This window comes from Panthera tigris, chromosome E3, assembly GCF_018350195.1.
Source record: "Panthera tigris isolate Pti1 chromosome E3, P.tigris_Pti1_mat1.1, whole genome shotgun sequence".
NCBI classification, from domain to species: Eukaryota; Metazoa; Chordata; class Mammalia; order Carnivora; family Felidae; genus Panthera; species Panthera tigris.
The window spans coordinates 28862352-28886284 of record NC_056675.1 but is presented as its reverse complement, the minus strand read 5'-3'; the positions used below and the strand labels follow the sequence as shown (position 1 = coordinate 28886284).

Sequence of the window (23933 nt, the reverse complement as noted above, 5' to 3'; positions counted from 1 at the left end):
TGGCTACCCATGAGACCTTCATAAGAATTCCACCTTACCTGTTGATGGTGGTGGATTTGAAGATGTTTGAGAGAACTCAAAGTCATGCTGACTGCAGTTTTGAGGACAGAGAACGAGGGCTTGAGGCCTCCCAGGGCAAGTGTTCTGTAACACGTGGGTTACAGAAAGGAAAAGGACTGGCATGAGCTACGAGGAGATACTCAGAGTGGAACAACGGCCTCTGGGTGCACAGGAGGTCAAGGTTATGTGTAATTTTACGTTCCTTCTTGGTACTCACTTGTATTTCCCAATTCTGTTCTACAAGCAGAACAGAATTCATTTTAAAACTTTCATAGAGGGGTGCCTGGATGGCTCAGTTGGTTAAGCATCTGACTCTTGATTTCAGCTCAGGTCATGATCTCACAGCTCGTGAATTCGAGCCTCACATCGGGCTCTGCACTGACCATGTGGAGTCTTCTTGGGATCCTCTCTCTCTGCCTCTCCTCTGCTCATACTCTCTCTCTCCCAAAATAAATAAATAAACTTAAAAAACTTTTGTACATAGAAGAGTACAACCAATAAAGATTATTATTATTTTTCAAGGTGAGACACGTTAGCTACCTTTGTCAGATATTTCCCCAGCATAATTTTCCCTCTTTTTCTGTCTGCTTCTTTGTCATAGCTAATAATTATAATAGATACCAATGATCGAGCATTTTACTCTATGTGTCCCAGGCATGTGCTCAGCACTTGACATGCAGAATAATCTTTGGGAGCAGGACTGTTATTATACCCGTTTTGAAAATGAGGAGAGCGAGGGGCGTCTGGGTGGTTCCGTAGGCTAAGCGTCCAGGAGACTCTTGATTTCGGCTCAGGTCATGATCTCCCGGTTTGTTGGAGCCCTACATCAGGCTCTGTGCCGACAGCGAGTGGATCCTGTTTAGGTTTCTCTCTCTCTCCCTCTCTCTCTCTGTCTCTGCTCCTCCCCTGCTCACTCATGATCTCTCTCAAAATAAATAAATAAACTTAAAAAAATAAAAAGTGAGGACAGTGAGACTCAGAGAGGTTAAGTCGCTGGTGCACGGCCTCTTTGAACTAGAGCAATTTTGGTGCCAGTGCTCTGGCTTCTGACCACCGTCTGTCCCTCTTTTGTTCCTCTCTCTGCCTTTCTTTCATCTCTCAAAAACGATCAGTCCAGAGCCCATCTCAATTCTATGGTTATAACCCAAGATATTTAAATGTGAACGTGACTGACACTTTGGACTGGAGAATTCTCCACTGAGACGCTGTCCTGTGCCCTATGGGATGTTTAGCAACATCCCTAGACTCTACCCAGTAGATGCCAGCGGAAATCACCACACACACCCAGTTGTCACAACCATCACATCTCCAGACGTTGCCTAATATCCCTGGGGACCAAAAGCATCCTCATCAGAGCTGCTGATACAGCCTGATCTCTGCAGCTGATGTGGAGATGGATTCTGGAGTGCCTCCAGTTGAACAATCGCCGATAGGAGCCCATGGGAACAGGCTGTGCCCTTCTGGCGAGCCCCCACGCTCACTCGAGGCAGCTGCCACCTGCTAGGACATTTTAGGGCAGGGCCTGACAAATGCTTGGAGGGCCTCTGGCAACAGGGACGTGATCCTGCGGCTTGTCCCGAAAGCCAGGAGCTGGGATTGGAAGGGGTAAGACGGGCGATCCTCGACAGGCAAAGGGCAGGGAGACCCGAGCTGGTGTGTGGATGGCCCTTCTGAATAGTGGCAGGGGACCCACGCAAAGAGGCAGAAAGATCAGTGGACCCACTGACACTTGCTGTGTGGATTCAGTCGAGTCTTTTGAGAACACGAACGCTCCCCTCTCTCTCCTCCTGGAGTAGTAGGATGATGTGTTCAAATTGGCTGCCCAGCCTCCGGCCCCTCTCTTTACTCTTCTTCAGAGCACGTGACATTCTAGTAGATATGTGGTCACCCTCTGTCACCTAAATTCGGCTCATGGGGGCAGAGGAGGCTGCTGCATGATTGGAGCCCAGGACACTGGTGGGCATGGGAAATGCTCGATAAACACCTGCAGAATGAAGGCGCAGCCCCTCCACACCATACGGGGGAGTGATCTGAAAATATGTCTCAATGGCCATGTCTAGTACTTTCTGCCCCATGGTACCACATCTGAGAATCCATGGCCCCCACTCCAAAAAATCCAACATGAAGAAAAAGCCTTATGTGAATCCGTGTGCATCCAATAGTAGCTAAAATAGCACCCCCCAAAAAACCCAACTTGAAACCCCCCCTAAGTAATCAAGATAGGGGGCTGGGAGAGGAGCCAAGATGGCAAACAGCATGGAAATTTTTTTGCGTCTCGCATCCATGAAATGCAGCCAAATCAACACTAAACCATCCTGCACACCTCGAAGAGTGATCTGAGGATTAACACAACAATCTACACAACCTGAACCACAGAATTCAGCAGGTATGCAGTGCAGAGAGGTGAACTGGGGGAGAGAGAAGCTATGGAGATCAGGGAGCTGTTTTTGCTTGTGGAGAGAGGACAGAGACGGGGGAGAGTTTGGGAAAACACCCCCCCCCCAACAGCAGCTGGAGAGAAAATGGAAAAGTGGAAACAGCCTCAGGGAGTGAACTAAAAGGGAGAAAGGAGAAAGGAGAGGGTTGAAATTCTATTAAGACTCTACAAACAGGGGAGGGCAGAGTCTGAAACTCCGCAGCTCGTTACCTGGAGGGGCTCTGGTGAGAAGGGAGGATCCCCAGGTGCGGAGTGAAGTCCAGTTATCCTCAGGCCACACGGGGAGAGGCAGTTCCCCTGCTGGGAGGACATCTGGTCGAGGCTGTGTGGCCACCCGGGCCCAGCAGACCCCGGAGAACAACCACATTCGCTGATGGTGGAACAAGGTCGTTAAGGGCGAAGCCTGGGGCCAGATGCGTGTTGTGATTTTCCATGATCCCTGAAACGCCGCTGCTACGCGATCGCGTGAACTTTCTCTGGGGCGGGTTGGAACCCGGCTGAGGTCTCTGGGCTTCGGCAGCAGCAGTGGTCCCGTGAACGTTCCCGGGTGAGGCCGCCACCGGCCATTGCTCGGGGAGACCCTCCCGCAGAGGATCCGAGCGGGTCCGAGCCGCAGTCCCTCCAAAGGGAGGGGTCGGGAAACACAGCCGCGACGGAGATAAAACTCAGGAGGGAGGTGGCGCCTGGCAACCTGATGGCTTGGTCACGGACGCCGTAGAAGCGGAGGGGGGTGGGGGGTGGTAATGGAAGCCCGAGGCAAAGGACGGGTGTGCAATTGCTGGTCGGGAAGAGGACAGATTTCTACACTAGAGACTGGGTAGGTGGATGACGCCATTTTTACCGCTCCCGCGCAGGCGCACACACACCTGCAAGCCCCACAACAATCCCCTCCAGTAAGCAAAGCAGCGCCATCTAGTGGAGAACGAAGTCATTACACTAAGCCCCGCCCTACTGGGCCAACCTTGCTCTTCAGGAACACAAGTCTCTCTGCCTGCCTAGTTTACGTACTGTAAAGCCCTTCATAGTTTGACTTCTAGGGGAAAACCAGGTAATTTCAATCATATTTCAGTCTGTTCACTGGTCCATTTATTCCGTTTTCTTTTTTTTTCTCTTTCGTTTCTTTTCTTGAATATGAAAGAGAAAAAATTATTTTTATTTTCAGTTCTGTTAAGGATATTTTTCTTTAATTTTTTCTACTATATTTTTTACTTTTTGTAAATTTTCGAATTCTATTTTACTTCCATCATTTCATTTTATTGTATTCATTTTTTCAAATTCTCAAGCATTTTCCTCCCCCCCCCGCCCCGCTTTTTTCTCTAATTTATCAAGCTCCTTTCAACAACCATACCAAAACACACCTAGGATCTAACATCACTTATTTCATTTGTGTGTGTGTGTGTGTGTGTGTGTGTGTGTTGTCTTTAATTATTTAATTTCGATTTTTTTTACCTTATTAATTCCTTTTCTTCCTTAAAAATGATGAAACAAAGAAATTCACCCCAAAAGAAAGAGCAGGAAAAATGACAGGCAGGGGCTTAATCAACACAAATATAAGCAAGATGTCTGAACCAGAATTTAGAATCGTGATAATAAGAATACTAGCTGCAGTTGAAAATAGATTAGAATCCCTCTCTGCGGCGATAAAGGAGATAAAACCTAGTCAGGATGAAATAAAAAATGTTGTACCTGAGCTGCAATCTTGAATGGATGCTGTGGCGGCAAGGATGGATGAGGCAGAGCAGTGAATCAGCAATATAGAGGACAAACTTATGGAGAATAATGAAGCAGAAAAAAAAAATAGGGAGACTAAGTCAAAAGAGCACAATTTAAGAATTAGAGAAATCAGTGACTCATTAAAAAGGAACAACATCAGAATCATAGGGGTCCCAGAAGACGAAGAGAGAGAAAAATGGGTAGAAATGTTATGTGAGCAAATCTTAGCAGAAAAATTTCCTAACCTGGGGAAGGACACAGACATCAAAATCCAGGAAGCACAGAGGAGTCTTATTGATTCAACAAAAACCAACCATCAACAAGGCATATCATAGTCAAATTCACAAAATACTCAGGCAAGGAAAGAATCATGAAAGCAGCAAGGGAAAAAAAAATCCTTAACCTACAAGGGAAAACAGATCAGGTTTGCAGCAGACCTAACCACAGAAACTTGGCAGGTCAGGAAGGAGTGGCAGGTTGTATTCAACGTGCTGAATTGGAAAAATATGCAGCCAAGAATTCTTTATCCGGCAAGGCTGTCATTCAAAATACAGTGATCAAAAGTTTCCCAGCCTAACAAAAATTAAAGGAGTTCGTGACCACTAAACTAGCCCTGCAAGAAATTTTAAGAAGGACTCTCTGAGGAGAGAAAAGACAAAAAAAGAAAAAAAAAGACCAAAAGTAACAAAGACTAGGAAGGACCAGAGAACACCACCAGAAACTTCAACTCTACAAGAAACATAATGGCAATAAAGTCATATCTTTCAGTAGTCACTCTAAATGTCAATGGACTAAATGCTCCAATCGAAAGACATAGGGTAACAGAACAGATAAGAAAACAAGCTCTATCTATCTATCTGTCTATCTGTTTACAAGAGACCCACTTTAGACCTAAAGACACCTTCAGATTGAAAGTAAGGGGATGGAGAACCATCTATCATGCTAATGTTCGACAAAACAAAGCCGGAGTTGCCATACTTATATAAGACAATCTAGACTTTCAAATACAGACTGCAACAAGAGATGAAGAAGGGCATTATGTCATAATTAAGGGGGTTATCCACCAAGAAGACCTACAATCATAAACATTTATGCTCCAAATGTGAGAGCACCCAAATATATAAATCAATTAATCACAAACATAAACTCATTGATAATAATAACATAATAGTAGGGGACTTCAATACCCCACCTACAGCAAAAGACAGATCATCTAAACAGAAAATCAACAAGGAAGCAATGGCTTTGAATGACACACTAGACCAGATGGACTTAACGGATATATTCAGAACATTTCATCCTACAGCAGCAGAATATACATTCTTTTCCAGTGAACATGGAACGTTCTCCAGAATAGATTACATACTGGGACACAAATCAGCCCTCAACAAATACAAAAAGATCGAGATCATACCGTGCATATTTTAGACCCCAATGCTATGAAACTTAAAATCAATCACAAGAAAAAAATTGGAAAGATAACAAATACTTGGAGACTGAAGAACATCCTACCACAGAATGAATGGGCTAACCAAGAAGTTAAAGAGGAAATTAAAAAGTATATGGAAGTCGATTAAATTGATAACACCACAACCCAAAACCTCTGGGACGCAGCAAAGGCAGTCATAAGAGGAAAGTATATAGCAATCCAGGCCTTCCTAAAGAAGGAAGAAAGGCCTCAGATACACAACCTAACCCTACACCTTAAAGAGCTGGAAAAAGAACAGCAAATAAAACCCAAAACCAGCAGGAGATAGGAAATAATAAAGATTAGAGCAGAAATCAACGCTATTGAAAAAAAACAAAAAACAAAAAACAAACCCAGTAGAACAGATCAATGAAAACAGAAGCTGGTTCTTTGAAAGAATTAACAAAACTGATAAACCACTAGCCAGCTTGATCAAAAAGAAAAAGGAAAGGACCCAAATAATAAAATCAAGAATGAAAGAGAAGAGATAATAACCAACACAGCAGAAATACAAACAATAATAGCAGTTTCTTATGAGCAATTATACACCAATAAAATGGGAAATATGGAAGAAATGGACAAATTCCTAGAAACATATAAACTACCAAAACTGAAACAGGAAGAAATAGAATATTTGAACAGACCCATAACTAGTAAAGAAATCGAATTAGTAATCAAAAATCTCCCCAAAAACAAGACTCCGGGGCCAGATGGCTTTCCAGGGGAATTCTACCAAACATTAAAGGAAGAGTTAACACCTATTCTCTTGAAGTTGTTCCAAATAAGAGAAATGGAAGGAAAACTTCCAAACTCTTTCTATGAAGCCAGCATTACCTTGATACCAAATCCAGACAAAGACCCCACGAAAAAGGAGAACTATAGACCAATTTCCCTGATGAACATGCATGCAAAAATTCTCAACAAGATAATAGCCAGCCGGATCCAACAATACGTGAAAAAAAATTATTCGCCACGACCAAGTGGGATTTATAACTGGGATGCGGGGCTGGTTCAATATCTGCAAAACAATCAGTGTGATTCATCACATCAATAAAAGAAAGGACAAGAACCACATGATCCTCTCAGTGGACATAGAGAAAACATTTGACAAAATACAGCATCCTTTGTTGATAAAAACCATTAAGAAAGTAGGAATAGAAAGACCATACCTTGAGATCATAAAAGCCATACATGAAAGACCCAAAGCTAATATCATCTTCAATGGGCAAAAACTGAGAGCTTTCCCCCTAAGGTCAGGAACAAGACAGGGATGTCCACTCTCACCACTGTTATTCAACATAGTATTGGAAGTTTTAGCCTCAGCAATCAGACAACACAAAGAAATACAAGGCATCCAAACTGGCCAGGAGGAGGTCAAACTTTCACTCTTCACAGGTGACATGATACTCCATATGGAAAACTCAAAAGATTCCACCAAAAAAACTGCTAGAACGGATCCATGAATTCAGCAAAGTAGCAGGATATAAAATCAATGCACAGAAATCGGTTTCATTCCTGTACACCAAGAATGGAGCAACAGAAAGAGAAATCAAGGAATTGATGCCATATATAATTGCGCCAAAACCCATAAAATACCTAGGAATAAATCTAACCAAAGAGGTGAAAAATCTATACACTGAAAACTGTAGAAAGCTTATGAAAGAAATTGAAGACACAAAAAAAATGGAAAAAGATTCCATGCTCCTGGATAGGAAGAACAAATATTTTCAGAATGTCGATACCACCCAAAGCAATCTACATATTCAATGCAATCCCTATCAAAATAACACCAGCATTCTTCCCAGAGCTAGAACAAACAACCCTAAAATTTGTATGGAACCAGAAAAGACCCCGAATAGCCAAAGCAATCTTGAAAAAGAAAACCAAAGCAGGAGGCATCACAATCTCATACTTCAAGCTGTATTAAAAACCTGTAATCCTCAATACAGTATGGTACTGGCACAAAAACAGACACTCAGATCAATGGAACAGAATAGAAAACCCAGAAATGGACCCACAAATGTATAGCCAACTCATCTTTGACAAAGCAGGAAAGCATATCCAATGGAATAAAGGCAGTCTCTTCAGCAAGTGGTGCTGGGAAAATTGGACAGCCACATGAAGAGAAATAAACCTGGACTGCTTTCTTACACCATACACAAAATAAACTCAAAATGGATGAAAGACCTAATGTGAGATAGGAAGCCATCAAAATCCTCAAGGAGAAAGCAGGCAAAAACCTCTTTGACCTTGGCCGCAGCAACTTCTTATTCAACATGTCTCTGGAGGCAAGGGAAACAAAAGCAAAAATGAAGTATTGGGAACTCATTAAAATAAAAATCTTCTGCACAGTGAAGGAAACAGTCAGCAAAACTGAAAGGCAACTGACAGAATGGGAGAAGATATTTGCAAACAAGATATCAGATAAAGGATTAGTACCCAAAATCTGTAAAGAACTTATCAAACTCAACATCCAAAAACCAAATAATCCAGTAAAGAAATGGGCAAAAGACATGAATAGACACTTCTCCAAAGAAGACATCCAGATGGTCAACCTACACATGAAAAAATGCTCAACGTCACTCGTCATCAGGGAAATACAAATCGAAACCACAATGAGATACCACCTCACACCTGTCAGAATGGCTAACATTAACAACTCAGGCAACAACAGATGTTGGGGAGGATGCGGAGAGAGTAATCCTTTTGCACTGCTGGTGGGAATGCAAACAGGTGTAGGTAATCTGGAAAATAGTATGGAGTTTCCTCAAAAAATTAAAAAGAGAACTACCCTACGACCCAGCAATGGCACTACTAGGTATTTATCCAAGGGACACAGGTATGCTGTTTTGAAGGGATACATGCACCCCAATGTTTATAGCAGCACTATCTACAATAGCCAAAGTATGGAAAGAGCCCAAATGTCCATCAATATGGACAAAGAAGAATGGATAAAGAAGAAGTGGTATATTTACATACAATGGAATATTACTCAGCAACGAGAAAATAAAATCTTGCCATTTGCAACTACGTGGATGGAACTAGGGGGTATTTTGCTAAGTGAGATTTGTCAGTCAGAGATAGACAAATATCATATGACTTCACTCATCTGAGGACTTTAAGATACAGAACAGGTGAACATAAGGGAAGGGAAGCAAAAATACTATAAAAACAGGGAGGGGTACAAAAACGTAAGAGACTCTTAAATATGGAGAACAAACTGAGGGTTACTGGAGGGGTTGTGGGGGGGTGGATGGGCTAAATGGGTAAGGGGCACTAAGGAATCTACTCCTCAAATCATTGTTGCACTATATGCTAACTAACTTGGATGTAAACTAAAAAAATAAATTAAATAAAAAATTTTAATATCTATATATGATGGTAATTAAAGCCAACCTGGGGCGCCTCGGAAGCTCAGTCAGTTAAGAGTCTGACTCTTGATTTCAGCCCAGGTCATAATCTCACGGTTCATGGAATTGAGCCCCACATTGGGGTCTGTGTTGACAGCATGGAGCCTGCTTGGGATTCTCTCTCTCTCTCTCTCTCTCTCTCTCTCTCTGTCTCTGTCTCTCAATATAAGTAAATAAATAAACATTAAAACAATTTAGAGCAGCCCTTATAAATTGATTTGCTGAAATTCCAGATATCCAGTATACATGTTATTTACAGTAATATAAGTTAATATCCTAGCACACCTACAAAACTGTAATACATAATGCAAAATTGCACATGCAGTCGATGGCTGAGGTCATAAGTGTGACCATCCTTTCATGCTCTTGGTGGGACTATCAGGCACAATCCCTCTGGAGGGCAATTTGGAAGTTCCTAATTAAAATGCAAGGGTTGGGGCACCTGGATGGCTCAGTTGTTTAAGCGTCCGACTCTTGATTTCAGCTCAGATCATGATCTCCCAGTCGTGCGATCTAGCCCTGCATGGAGCCCCACATTGGAAACTGCTTAAGATTTTCTCTCTCCATATGTCCCTTCCCCACTTGTGCTCGCCCACTCTCTAAATAAATAAATAAGCAAGTGTTCATGTCACTTGACCCAATGATTGCATTTCTAGGAACTAATTTTTCTAGGAATTTATGTATTTCTAGGAATTTATCCTAGAAACAACCCAGACGTCTGTGTATAGGGGAACGGTTATATAAGTCATTGTATATTGGTATAATGGAATACTATACAGCCATTAAAAATTACGGGTGCCTGTAAGGGTCTGACTTTGGCTCAGGTCATGATCTTGCGGTCTGTGAGTTCAAGCCCCACATTGGGCTCTGTCCTGACAGCTCGGAGCCTGGAGCCTGCTTCGGATTCTGTGTCTCCCTCTCTGCCTGCTCCTCCCCTGCTCATGCTCTGTTTCTCTCTCTCAAAAATAAACTTAAAAAAAATTTTTTTTAAGTGAGATTTGCATGTTCTGACGTGGAAAAATGCCTAAGATATACTGTGAAGTTAAAAAGTATTGCAAGATGTGTTTGTAGAATAACAATGGTGTTACAACTTATAGTACAGGCATAAACATTTTTAAAAATCTGGCGGAATATATACCAAACTGTTGACAATGGGGTTTTTTTTTCTAAAGGATTGAGGGAGATTTTCTCTATAGTGTGAATTTCTGCAATGCTTAAAATTGTGAAACACAGCCGGTAAAGAAAACACCGAATCTGCAGCGTGAGCTCGCTGGTATAAGGGAACGGAAGCAAGGACGTGAAGACAGGAAGCCATTCTCATCAAGGTGTTATTAACAGTGATCGATCATTTCTGAGTCGTGTGACAATAGGCACGTTTTGTTTTTCTTCTTTTGAAGCACAACTTGTATAAAGAGCCTGTGTGGCCTTTACAAAGGACAACCCCCGCCCCCAAACCCTTTGTTTAAACCGGGTGGTGCTCAGGGTGTAGAATATTCTGTCGATGTAAACTGCTGTGGTGTGGTGTCCTGTTTCCCCAGGATGGATGACATCCAGCTTTGCAACGATATTATGGACCTGAAACAAGAGCTACAGAACTTGGTCGCCATCCCAGGTAACCGTGTGAGACTCCAGCCTCGTTAAGGAGCCGCTCAGAGTCCTCTGGCTGGCCCTGTCGGTGCCCCTTGGGTCTGGAAGACAGAGTTCGTCTCTTCTACCGCAGCCCCATTCTTGCAGTGCAGTCCTCCACATCAGGGGGATCCAGGTTCAAGTACTAATTCTGGCCCGCTCTTTGACCTTGGAAAGTCACTTTATCTGAGGCTCAGTTTCCCTTCTTCCGGAAATGGGGTAGTAGTAGGTATAGCTCTTAACTCGCTGGGTATAAATCTCATTGTGATACACACAACATTGCAAGCCACGAGCCTAGCTTCATATCTGGCCCAAAGGTTAAGAATCCAGTACGTATTTTTTTTTTAAATGTTTATTTCTTTGAGAGAGGGGCGGCGGGAGGGGCAGAGAGAGAGGGAGACAGAGGACCCGAAGCAACCTCCATGCTGACAGCAGAGGGCCCAAATGTGAGGTTTGAACTCATGAACTGTGAGATCATGACCTAAGCCGAAGTCAGATGCTTAACCGACTGAGCCACCCACGCGCCCCAAAAGTCCGGTAAGTATTAACGATTGTTCCTGTTCTGTTTGGGGGCAGGTAGAGTGTGGTATTTTTACAAGCTCTGACTTCGGGGTTCAACCTAGATCTGTCAATTATTAATGACATGACCTTGAGCAAGTGACTCCACTAAAACTCGATTTCGTCACCTGTCAACTGGGACAATAGTGGTATCTACTTTATAGGATCATTGTGAGACAGACTGAGGGAAAAAACATATACGGTGCTAACCACAGCTCCCATCCTATAACAAGTGCTTAATAAATTATTCCCGTTGTTATTGTCAGTAACTCAACACATTCCTACCCATCCTTGTAACATATTTATATATTAATTCATTTTAAAATGACAGTAATAAACCTATTACCTTGTAACCTAAGTACCGTTTTATGAGCCACGATTGTCTTTTCTAAATCCACAAATATTTAATGGGAAAAGTGGTATTTTTTAAAAAATTTACCAAATCTCTTTTACAACTTGTTTAATATGCTATCATATCTGCTTTGATATGTATTGCGTTGGAAAGTGTCTTTTTGCTTCAGAATATGGAATGAGTCCTGACTCACACACACACACACACACACACACACACACACACACACACATTTCTACCAATTCCTTCAGGTCACGGTTGATTTGGCTCCGTTTCCCAAGAGAGCCTTCCCTGCCCATCCAGGCTGGGTTATGCCTGTGTGAAGGTCTGGCAGGTGCACAGGAAAGGTGTATGGGAGGCAGATACACAACTCTGGCCCAGGAACCTTGCGTTGGCCTTGGGGAGGGGCCGCCCTGGCCGGATAAGCACCCCATGGGCTTCTACTTGAGTACGTTTGCCCTTCTATCCGTCTGGTAAGTATGTCTCAGCCGCTGTGTTGCCGCAGGCTGCGAGCTAGCCCTGCACATGCGCTGAGGAAGAGAAAAGGATCCCCTACTCTGGTCACTCAGACAGGACCTGGCACACAGCGGGTACCAGTAAGTGGCAGCTACGACTGAGTAGGAAGCCCGTCAGAATGCGTTGTAGAAGAGGACACCGTTCCAAATGCTTTCTCATTTGGAACATGTGGCGCTGGGCCATTCTTTGCTGGGGCCGGGCGGGGGGGGGGGGGGCGCTGTCCTGTGCACTGTAGCATGTTTAGCAGTGGCCTCTGCCCACTAGATGCCAGTAGCATCTCCCCCGCAGTCGTGACAGTGAAAAATGTCTGCCAGATATACCCCGGCAGGGAGGTGCGAAATTGCCACCCGTCTGAGAACCACTAGAGTCCCGTGGTCTGGGTTTGAATCCAGGCTGACCAGACGGGTGAACTTGATGTAGCACCTTCGTTTCTCTGGGCCTTAAATACACTCCTGGTCTCCTGGTGGTACAGCAGGAGCCCGTCGTCCTTCCGGCACCATTCCTCTAAGGAGCACTCACAGGTGCCAGGCCGTGTGGGGTGGCAGCAAGTGGGTGTGGGGTTTCTCTTCTAGGTGATTAAATTGTTCTTTCACAAAAATATGTATTTATTTATTTATTTTGAGAGAGAACGCACGTGGAGGAGGGTCAGAGAGAGAGAGAGAGAGGGAGAGAGGGAATCCCAAGCAGGCTCCGTGCTGTCAGCGCAGAGCCCAACGCGGATCCCAAGACCCTGGGATCATGACCTGAGCCGAAATCAAGAGTCAGACGTTTAACCGACTGAGCCACCCAGGCGCCTCGATTAAACTGTTCTAAAATGGGCTGTGGTGATGGCTGCATATCTTGATGGGTGAACTGTGATGGTATATGTGAGTTATATCCCAATAAAACTGGACCACAGGAAGTCAAATTTCAAACAGAAAACAGCAAAAGAAGGGAGAAAAAACGGCAATGGCCCGACACCGCTCACCTACTAGAGACTCGATTCAGTTGGTGTGGGGTTTTGGCATTGGTCATTTTTTAAAACGTCATGTGATTATGAAGAGCAGCCAGGGTGGAGAGCCACCAGGCTGGGTCCGCTGTTGCACTTTATATGCCTCGGAGAAAACCCACCCAAGCTTAGGGAACCACAAAATGGGCAGTTACTGGAAGGATCAGGGAGGCTCCTGGAGCCCAAGGCCATCGTGTTAGCTTCCTGTGGCCGCCCTAACAAATTCCCACGAACTTAGTGGCATAAATCAACATGGATTTATTCTCTCTCAGTTTTGGAGGACGCAAGTCCGCAAGCAAAGCATCGGCTGGGCTGTGCTTTTTCTGAAGGTTCTAGAAGAGAATCCTTCCTTGCATCTTCCAGCTCCTGGTGGCTGCCTACAGTCTTTGGTGCTCCTCGGCTTGCAGCTGACTCGATCCTGTCTCTGCTTTTGTCATCCCATGACTTCTTCCCTGTACATCTGTGTGTCCTCTCCCCTCCTCACAAGGACATCAATCATCGGATTTAGGGCTCACCCTAATAAGTATGACCTCATCTCAACTAATGACACCTGCAAAGATCCTATTTCTTTTATAAAATATTTCTTTAAATATTTATTTGGGGGAGATCACAAGTGGGGGAGGGGCAGAGAGAGAGAGAGAGAGAGACAGAGGATCCCAAATGGGCTCTGCACTGACAGGCTGACAGTAGTGAGCCCGACATGTGGTGCAAACTCATGAACCGTGATCTCATGACCTGAGCTGAAGTCAGACACTCAACTGACTGAGCCGCCCAGGTGCCCCAAAGATGCTATTTCCAAACAGGGTAGACATGACATTTTGGTGGGTGGGAAACCATTCAACCCAATACCAGCATGAAGCTCCACCCATCCTCGCAAGGGTCTGGAACCAGAAACAGGAAAGCTGTTGGAATGTTCCCTCCCTCCCTGTCTCTCTCTGTCTGTCTCATTCTCTCTCTCTCCTGCCATGTTGGACACAGTCTCCATTTTCTCCCTCTAGCACATGAGCTGAGCAAGGCCACTCCTGTCTCCTTCCCATGATCGTCCAACACAAAAGTCCAACCCTCAGGACTCTGTGTCCTAATTTTCAGCCTCCCAGGAGAACTCTGATGGGTCGAACGTGGGTTGCCTTCTTCGTCTTGGGAAGAAAGATTTCCGAGCCCACCATTGGCTCAGCAGAACATGTGGGGGCCACTGAGGCAAAAGAGATATGAGTGTGTGAGCACGGGACCAACCAGAGCCACTCCGGGCCACAGAGGCTCCAGTCGGGGCTGTGGCAGCCTCTGGAACACAGGTGGAAATGGGTGGGAGCAAGGTCTTTGTTTCACATAGTCCCTGGGGTTCCTAACTAACCAGGACTGAGACTAGGATAAGGAGGACAGCTGGAGCACAAAAATTCAGTAATCAGGGCAAATAATATATTAATGCAATATTTAAAATACCGAAATACACTCACACACACATACACACACACATAATCCACGATGAACAAAATACCAAAAGTTTTTTTTTTAATGTTTATTTATTTTGAGAGAGAGAGAAGAGGCAGGGGAGGGGCAGAGAGAGGGCGAGAAAGAATCCTAAGCCGACTGTGCTGGTCACAGTGAGTGCAGAGTCAGATGCTGGGCTCGATCCGGGAGACCACGCCCTGAGCCAAAATCAGGAGTCTGATGCTTAGCTGACTGAGCCACCCAGGCGCCCCCTAAAATACCAAAAGTTTAAATAAAGACAAGATTAGTACTGATAGTCAGTAGGCAGAGTCCAGGGACGTTCAAACCTACAGCGCAGAGGGAGTCCCACAATGAAGAGCACATTTCACCTGAAATGCCATCAAGTGTCCGGCTGAGAAACACAGGTTGAGGAGGTCACAAGACCAGTTGGCAACGGAGCCCAGGTCCTTAACGCTGGTCCCATTGATTCCCCAGGAAATCGAGTCTTTGGGCAGAAGTTCACACGTTAAAGTTTTCTTTCTTCTCCTGATTTCCCCCTCACCTCTTCCCTGAATCCTTGTTGAGTCTTTCTGTGTATTCCCTGGACCAGAGCCAGGTTTCCAGCTGGATTAAGCTGGGGGGGGGTGTGGTGGGGGGAGGAGGGGAGACAATGCTCCCGGCAACACATCAATAAAGGTATTGAGGAAAGAGATCACTGAATGGCCAAGAATTTCACACTTCTCCAGCCAGAGTTGCATCATTCACCAGCTCCCCATGGTGGGTGCAGGTGACTGGTTGGGGAGACCTCCAGGGCCCTCCCTGCCTTGAGGGCCTCTCTGGGACAAGCCAAGATATCTCATCTCTGCCATCACTGCTACCTCAGAGCTGGGGATGCGCAGACCTGGCTGGAGAGGCCGTGGCACTTTCCCCTTGGACGTAAACATACGTCTCCTTCGTAGGGTTGTTAGAAAGGATTAAAGCAGTGGTTCTCAAGCAGGGTGACTTTGCCCCCTAGAGGCATTTTGAGTGTCACATCCGGGGTGGGGTACTCCCGGCATCTAGTGGGTGGAGGCCAAGGACGCTGCTAAACACCCTCCAGTGCACAGGACGGCCCTTGCAACAAAGGATGCTCCCGTCTCAAATATCAGTAGTGCCCAGGCTGGGAAACAGATTAAACGAACGTGACAAACTCATGGGAATATGAACATAATAGCTGCAATTTATGAAGCGCTTATCATTTGCACACTTATGCCGTGAGACTTGCTTTTCCTTCTTTAAATCGGTATTTATTTCTTTTGTACCTGATTCAATTCATATTAAAGAAGTGGGCATTTAGTCATTAAAACAACAGTGAGGATGTAAAATAACAGCTTATAATAAGAGTAGCTGGCTGTTCATGAGCCTTTGCTACACACCAGGCAGCGAGCCTATTTTACTTGGTTTAAGTCTCTTAAAAACTTGCAGCAACTTCAGGATTATCTGTGTTGAGAGACTAGCTGCTCAGAGAGGTTGAGGAACATGCCCAGAGTCCCACAGCTAGGAAGAGGGGGAGCTAGGGCGTCAAGCCAGGACCGTCTGAGTCTCCAATGGGTGCTCACAGTCATGTTGTGGGGGACAGGCCAGGGAGAGCAGTTAGGAGGGCACACGTGGTCCAGGAAGAGATGGCCTGGGCTAAGGAGGTTGCTGGAGGGGATGACAAGGGAGTCAGAGAGTCATGTGGGTAAGCACATGGAGATGTTAGGGATCAGGTGTGTGGTGCCAGGAAGCACAGGGTGAGCCTGGCAGGCTGGCAGTTCCCATTGGCAAGTAGGTGGGTGACGTTGGCAAGCCAAAGATCGTATCACCAAGTTGAGTGGTGGTGCCTGCAGGCAGGTGGGTGGTGCCCAGAGGCAGGTGGGTGGTGCCCAGAGACAGGGTGGTGCCTGCAGGCAGGTGGGTGGTGCCCAGAGGTAGGTGGGTGGTGCCTGCAGGCAGGTGGGTGGTGCCCAGAGGCAGGTGGGTGGTGCCCAGAGGCAGGTGGGTGGTGCCCAGAGACAGGGTGGTGCCTGGAGGCAGGTGGGTGGTACCCAGAGGCAGGTGGGTGGTGCCTGCAGGCAGGTGGGTGGTGCCCGGAGGCAGGTGGGTGGTGCCTGTAGATCCGCTGCCCCCTCCTTTTTATCTTCTGAGTCTGCGCTACCCTTCTACTTTTCTCGGTCATCCTCTCCAGCCCTGGGGTCTTTGGATTTCTCTTTGGCCTTCTAGCCCTGGGTATCTGGGATAGGGCTAATGCCATTAGCGTGGATGATTTCCATCTGCAGACTGGGTTGCCCTGGCTGTAGAGCCGTTCCCTCCCGCACCCCAGCCCGAGCCCTCCGACCCCTTTGCCCTGCGCAGGACCCGACTGGTTGCACCGTTACCCTTGACTGAGTGCTCACCACGGGCCTGGCTCTCTGCTAAGCCATTTACTTAACACCACTGCATTTAAGCCCCTCCGTGTGTTTTTACAGGAGAGGAAACTGAGGCTTGAGGAGGTCCCCTTGCTTCTTCAAGTTCCCTCAGCGAGTGACCTGGTTGGTCACTAACCCTGGCCCCTGGACTCACGTGCTTTCAGCAGAGACACTCGACTGTTTTCTTTGCCGGTGTTTTCTCCTTCCCAGAAAAAGAAAAGACCAAGCTGCAGAAGCAGAGAGAGGATGAGCTAATCCAGAAGATCCACAAGCTGGTGCAGAAGAGAGACTTTCTGGTGGATGATGCGGAGGTCGAGCGGCTAAGGTGAGTGTGGGCTCCTGTCCCCGCGCACCAGACTGCTGGAACGCAGGCCTCGGCTTCCTCCTAAGCCCACCTTCTGCTGCAGGGTCTCCCAGTCTGGCCTGACAGGTGTGGCCTCAGCAAATGCTCCCAAACACTGGATCCAAATGAATCGCCAGCCTTGTGGCCTGAGGACCTGTTTCATGTTCAAAGGAAACTGGAATCCAGCTCCAAAAAAGTCTTGCAAAGGCCTTTGGGTCTTAAGTCAGTGTTATTCGAGGAGGTGACCGGGCAAGAATTACGTCACATAACACATGGCAGAGCTTCCTACACATTCTCTTCACTGACCTTTCTCCCAAGGCAAACTTTTCATCAAGGCACCTTCCGGAAACTTCCATCAGGTTTCTGCAGAAAACCCTGCCCCGTGTACTGACTTGCTTCCTTCCCTGCCCTCTCCACTTCCCAGCTTCATTCTTTATCCTCCCCTTGGTGGCTCCAGTGCCCCCTTCCTAGCCCTCAGTCTCCTATTTGCAGATGCACCTGCCACTTTTTCTGGAAATCTGTGGGCGCTGGAGCCCTGGTGCACCTGCAGTCCCCTGACAAGGCCCGCATAGAAAAGATGTGAATGCTGATTCTTGAATATTTTTGTCCTGGAGCAGGGCCTTTGGAGCCCTCTGCAAGGAGAGAGGCTCACAGGGCCTCCTTCAACCCAGAAGGCAACTTCTTTATTGTCTGTGTCCTCCTGGGTCCTCCGAGGCCTGGAATGCACCTTGCCTGGCTCAGCCAAGCTGAGGAACGCTGCCTTCGTTCCTGGTGACCCTCGGAAGAGTTCAGGTGACTTGCTTTCTGACTCTGGCCATGAACTTCATGGGAGCACAGATGTCTAGGGTGACTCAAAGGTACAGGGTCAGGAGGGGGTGTTCCTCAGTTCACAGAACCCTCAGCAGAGGCTGAGTCTTATAATGTCCCTGCTTCTGCGCTGGGATCGCACCTTGGCCCCAGGGAGACAGTTACTCCGTTGTTGATAGCGTCTGTGCTTCTGAGCAAGTTCATGAAACAGAACATGCACACGCCATATACGCGTAACACACAACAACATATGCACACCCGCCACACAGAACCCAGGGCAACATAGATGCCCCAGCCACACCCAACACACAGCGTACCCGCACCAGCCACGAAGCCCGACACGTGGTCTCACACACTTGACCTCTTGCCTCATTCCCTCGGTTCCTTAATGCTTTCCTTGCTTACTTTACTCTTCTCTTGTCTTTACACACCTATGTCCACAGGGAGCAAGAAGAAGACAAGGAAATGGCGGATTTCCTGAGAATCAAGTTAAAACCTCTAGATAAAGTAACCAAATCTCCAGCCAGTGAGTGCACATGTTATTCCTCGTCCTCCCCCCATCCAAGAGAAAAGGAGATTTAAAAGAGGTCCGGGAGCCAGAGGGGGAACAACAAAATGCTATCTAGAGAGCAACCTTGGGTGCAGGACGGCAGTGGGCAGGGCCAGCTTCATGGGCAAGGTTGCTGTCAGGTTGCTGAGGCCCCGATGCCTGGAAGGGGGCGCTGTGCTCGCTTTCATGTTCTGCTGTTGCTCTCTTGAGATTCCTAATAGTTTGGGAATAAGGGGCCCCGCATTGTCACTTTGCACAAACTGTGCAGCTGGTCATGATGGCAGCTGTCCCCTTACCAATCACAGGCTTCATGGATTTCTTTTTTTTTTAACGTCTATTTATTTTTATTTATTTATTTATTTTACATTTTATTTATTTTTGAGAGACAGTGTGCAAGTGGGGGAGGGGCAGAGAGAGAGGCAGACACAGAATCCGAAGCAGGCTCCAGGCTCTGAGCTGTCAGCACAGAGCCTGACGTGAGGTTCAAACTCACAAACCCCAAGATCATGACCTGAGCCGAAGTCGGACGCCCAACCAACTGAGCCACCCACCCAGGCGCCCCTAACGTTTATTAATATTTTTAAGAGAGACAGTCTGAGCGGGGGAGAGGCAGAGAGAGGGAGACACAGAATCCTAAGTGGGCTCCAGCTCTGAGCTGTCAGCACAGAGCCCGACGTGGGGCTCGAACCCGCGAGCTGTGAGATCATGACGTGAGCCGAAGTCCGACACTTACCCGACTGAGCCACCCAGGCTCCCCCGGCTTGGTGGGTTTCTCAGAAGGAGTGTGTGGCCACTGAGGCCAAAAGGTGGGGGCTGAGGCTCAGGGAGCTCTGGCCTCTGTTGACACTCAGAGCAAAAAGGGTTCCGTGTGAGATCAGTGTGGGAAGTGCTACCTATCTGACCCTCTGGTGCCAGTGTCCATTAGCATATAAAAGTGGTAACAGGTCCTGCTGTCAATGACCTGTTATAAGAAACAGATCCCCTATTCAAACTGGCCCTAGCAAAAAGGAGGCTTCAGGGGCTGGATGCTGTTAGAATGCCCTCGCTTTCCTGCCTTTTCTTATCTCTGCCCCTCTCTGCATTTTCTCCTATCACACAGGCTTCTTCATGGGGCCCGAATTCCAGAACCAGAACTTAGGAGCAGCAAAGCAATACCATCTGTTCTTTCTCCTCATACCCAAACACATCAGTCTCAGAGGAATATTCTGATTGGCCCTTCTTGGATCGTGTTCCTACTTCCTAGGCCATCACTGGTATCAGGCTGGGATGCTGTGATTGGCCCGCTCTGCATTGCATGCCCACTCCTGTAGCCACAGGGACATGTACTGTTATCAGAGGTGAAGGAACTGGAAATCTTGCTAGGAAGACAAAACCCAAAGGCCTCCACCATCTACTATGGCCACAAACTCAGTTTTTCCTGACCAGCTATTAACATCCCATGAAATATGGTTGTGGACTGTGAGGGAATAAAGAAAGAAGAAGGTCCATTCTGCAGGCCCTTAATATCCCAAGTCACATAGTCCCTACCAAAATCCAGCATCCTCAGGGGACTGTCTCTTCCGTGAAAGGCAAATTAGAAAAACTCCACCTAACCGTGTGGAGAAGGAGCAAAGAAACTTGCCTTCTATACATGGTGCTGGATAGCAAAAAATCTGGCAAGAAATCAAAACACCAAGCCTTCACCCCATGCAAGGGGCCAAATGTCCAAATTTACACTATTCATCTAGTGCTGGGATCCAAAGTTGAAAATTTGAAACTAATGTAAAGCCAGTGAAGGGGCACTTGGGTGGCTCAGTCAGTTAAGCACCTGACTTTGGCTCAGGTCATGATCTCGCTGTTTGTGAGTTTGAGCCCTGCATTGGTCTCTGAGCTGGCGTCTGGAGCCTGCTTGGGATTCTCCCTCTCCCTCTCTGACTGCCCCTCCCTGACTTGTGTTCTTCCTCTCAAAATAAATAAACTTAAAAAAAGAAAAAAACAACAGTGAAACCTCTAATCCCAACAAAGCAAATGCAATACTGTTCAGTAGGGACCCTTCTGTGTCCCATAATATGTAACCCATAGATAAAACAACCTCCGTGAAGATGAGCTCTCAATAAAAATTTAAAGCCCATGAATAAATGAACCACTGTGAGTGGAATCACCAAGAGAATGTCTGTCCTCCCAAGAACCAGAAATAACAAACTATCTAAAAGAGACAATAAAGTAAGTATATTTAAAATAATGAGAGATAAGAGAAGGGATAAAACCCAAAATGAAATAGCAGGATTGCATGAAAAAAGAATAGGTAGATTTACAAAAACTCAGCTTTCTAAACAAAATCATCTAGGGTCATGAAAGTAAAAACTCAATGGGTTAAACACAGCTGAAGGGAGAATTCGTAAACTGGAAGACAAAACTGAGGAAATTACCTAGCATGTAACACAGAGACACAAAGAGATGGAAAATGTCTTCCAAAACATGGAAGATAGAATAATAAGGTCAAGTTATTTCTAATAGGCATTTCAGAAGGGGCGATAACGGACAAGAGGTAGAGGTATCTGAAATGATGTATGAGCATTTTCCAAAATTGAAAGATAGGAGCCCTCAGATTGAAACAACTTGGACAAAAGTTCCCATGTATCCATTCACCAAATACTTTGAATGCCAGACCCTGTGCTAGACCTGGCAGAGAACCAAATAGGATAAGAGCTGAAGTCTGTGGTTGGAAGCTGAGGACTGAACACCACTGGGCCCACAGGGAGGTGGGAACAGTCACTGGAACCATATAAAACACATGCCAGCTCTCCACAACACCTGATCTGTGGAGGTGGAGCAATGTCTGGCCAGGAGTTGGGATGGGACAGGGGATGCAGACGGTCAGGGCTCTCTTCATCTCACCTCTTCCTCTCTCCCTCTTTCCCTCTCTCCCTCCATGCCCCTACCCTGCTGCAGGCTCCCGAGCAGAGAAGAAAGCAGAACCCCCACCTAGCAAGCCCACAGTGGCCAAGACTGGGCTGGCACTCATCAAGGATTGCTGTGGGGCCACCCAGTGCAATATCATGTAGCCCCCAGTGTGGGGTGCCCCCGGGGCTGCGGGGACCCCGCCTCCCACCCTCTTGTCTTCATAGCCCCCATTTCACTGGGGCCCAAGAGCTCTCCAAGGTGGAAGGGGTTGAAGGCAAGCCTGTGACTGCCGCCAGGGGCCGTGGGCGTGGCGGGCGGGCCCGGCCGCCCTGTACAGAGTGTAGCAATAGGGAGTCCCTCACTGTCGCATGGCCCTCCCCAGAGCATGCCAAACCCAGGACTCTGTCTCACTGTTTATCCAACCACCAGGAAAGGCCCTCCCTTGAAAAAGTATATCTCCACTTCTATCTATCTATATCTAACCCACTGTGCGAATGAACTGGGAGAGGGGCATGATCCCCAGGTGTGTATAGTCGTGACTTTTCAACAATCTAGCACCATGTTGGACACATCCCCCATCCACCCTCCTAGCTCTGCTGTCAGGCCTGCCCCACATGGGCACAGCTCCTGTCCCCCGTCTGTCCTCTCCCAGGGGCTGTGCTCTGGAGGGCTCCACACAGTCCAGACGTCTTGGAGACAAGAGGGTCCATCCATAAAGATTGAGCTTGTGTGTGGTGTTGTGGTTATGTCTCCTGCTTCCTCCCTTCCTGTGTCTGGGCACGGTTCACATCGGGAGTGTGTTCACCGGCTCTTGGCTCTTCCTTCCCTTGCGATGTCTGCCCCAGATGTGTGGAGCACAGTGGGGATGAGGGCCCACGCTGGAGCACAGCCAGTGCTCGAAAGAGGTAGCAGAGGGCCAGAAGCTCCGACACCAGGCAAGGGCAGATGAGGAGGGGACCCAGAGCAGATGCTGACCCAGGCTCTCTCCGCCCACCGGGGACCACCGGAGGGACTGCCAGCAGGACGCCACTCACCAGCCTAACACACAGACCTCTGGAAACAGCAGCGGCGGGCGGGAGAGGTGCCTGACCCAACCGTGTCCCATCATTCGGTGGTGTGTTTTAACCAGCCTAATAATTCCACCTGTGTAACTTGATGTACATTTGCTACAGCCAGCTCGGCACAGCCCGTGTGACCTCTCTGTACGTGTGTGTATGTGTCGTGACCGGCCTAAAGTAGTTAGCGTAACTCAAGATGTGCTGATGTGCAATCATCCATCGGAGAAAATAAAAATGGAAACCACGTACACAGCATTTTTAAAGTTTTTACTTTTCTTCTTGATTGTGGAAGTAACCCAAGGACACAGTAAACCATTTTAAAAGTAGAGAAAGGATAAGGACGTTGTTTGTTTTCTGTTTTTATCTCCCACAAATTTTCCAACTAGAGACCACGCTGACATTTGGGAGATTTCCTTCCAGGGTTTTTTTTGTTTTGTTTTGTTTTGTTTTTTTATGCTTTTTTGTTTTGTCTTGTTCCCATGATTGGCATCATATTGTACCATTTATAACCAGTTTTCCTTTCTCATTTAGCATTATTATCACTATCGTTTTCCCACGGCATTAAAAGCTGTTTGTAACATTAAACGCTCTTCATAAATATTCACAATGGCTGCTTAGTAATCCATCTTGTGGCTATGACTTTATCTAACCATTTCCTTCCTATTGGACATTTAGGCTGCTTCTACTTTTTAAGTCTTATCAAGATGTCACAGAGTGCCTGGGTGGCTCAGTTGGTTGAGCGTCTGACTCTTGATTTCGGCTCAAGTCATGATCCCAGGGTCGTGGGATCAAGCCCTGCCCAGGGCTACGCACTGAGCATGGAGTCTGCTTGAGATTCTCTCTCTCTCTCTCTCTCTCTCTCTCTCTCTCTCTCTCTCTCTCTCTCCCGCTGCCCCTCTCCCTGCCCCCCACCCACCCACTCTCTCTCTCTTAAAAAAAAATGTCACGATAAACATCCTGGGGGACAGAGAGAGCTTCATCGGAATTTCTGATTTTTCCTTAAGATGAAAGTAAAGTTCCTAGATCACCTTTTCCAAAAATATTGGTAAGTCAAAAGTTAATCTGAATGTCTCTCAAGTCACAGCAGCTTTGTGGTTGACACAAAGTCTCTCTGACGGAGGACCCTGTAGCCTTGCGTTTCGTGGCCCAGTGGGCAACGTGCCCTCAGCGCCTCCCGCCATCTCAGATGTGTTTCTGCCTCAGGCCACTCCCTTTTGCCACCACGCTGGCCTCAGGGGACCCAGCGTCCTCCTTCACTGCCTTAGACCAAGCGTGAAGCCGGACTGTATGAGATTCCCAGGGCTCCCATA

The 23933-nt window shown here is 46.9% G+C and overlaps 1 protein-coding gene across 1 annotated transcript in view; it reads left to right on the top strand.

The window, feature by feature from the left end:
• BMERB1 (bMERB domain containing 1) overlaps positions 1-23271 on the top strand; it is a 121522-nt gene extending 98251 nt beyond the window's left edge. The window contains exons 3-6 of the mRNA XM_042972195.1: positions 10627-10700; positions 17193-17307; positions 18576-18658; positions 21614-23271. Coding sequence (XP_042828129.1) covers positions 10627-10700; positions 17193-17307; positions 18576-18658; positions 21614-21726 — 385 coding nt within the window. The 3' untranslated portion in view covers positions 21727-23271. The remainder of the gene's footprint in view (positions 1-10626; positions 10701-17192; positions 17308-18575; positions 18659-21613) is intronic.
• Positions 23272-23933: the final 662 nt, after the last annotated feature.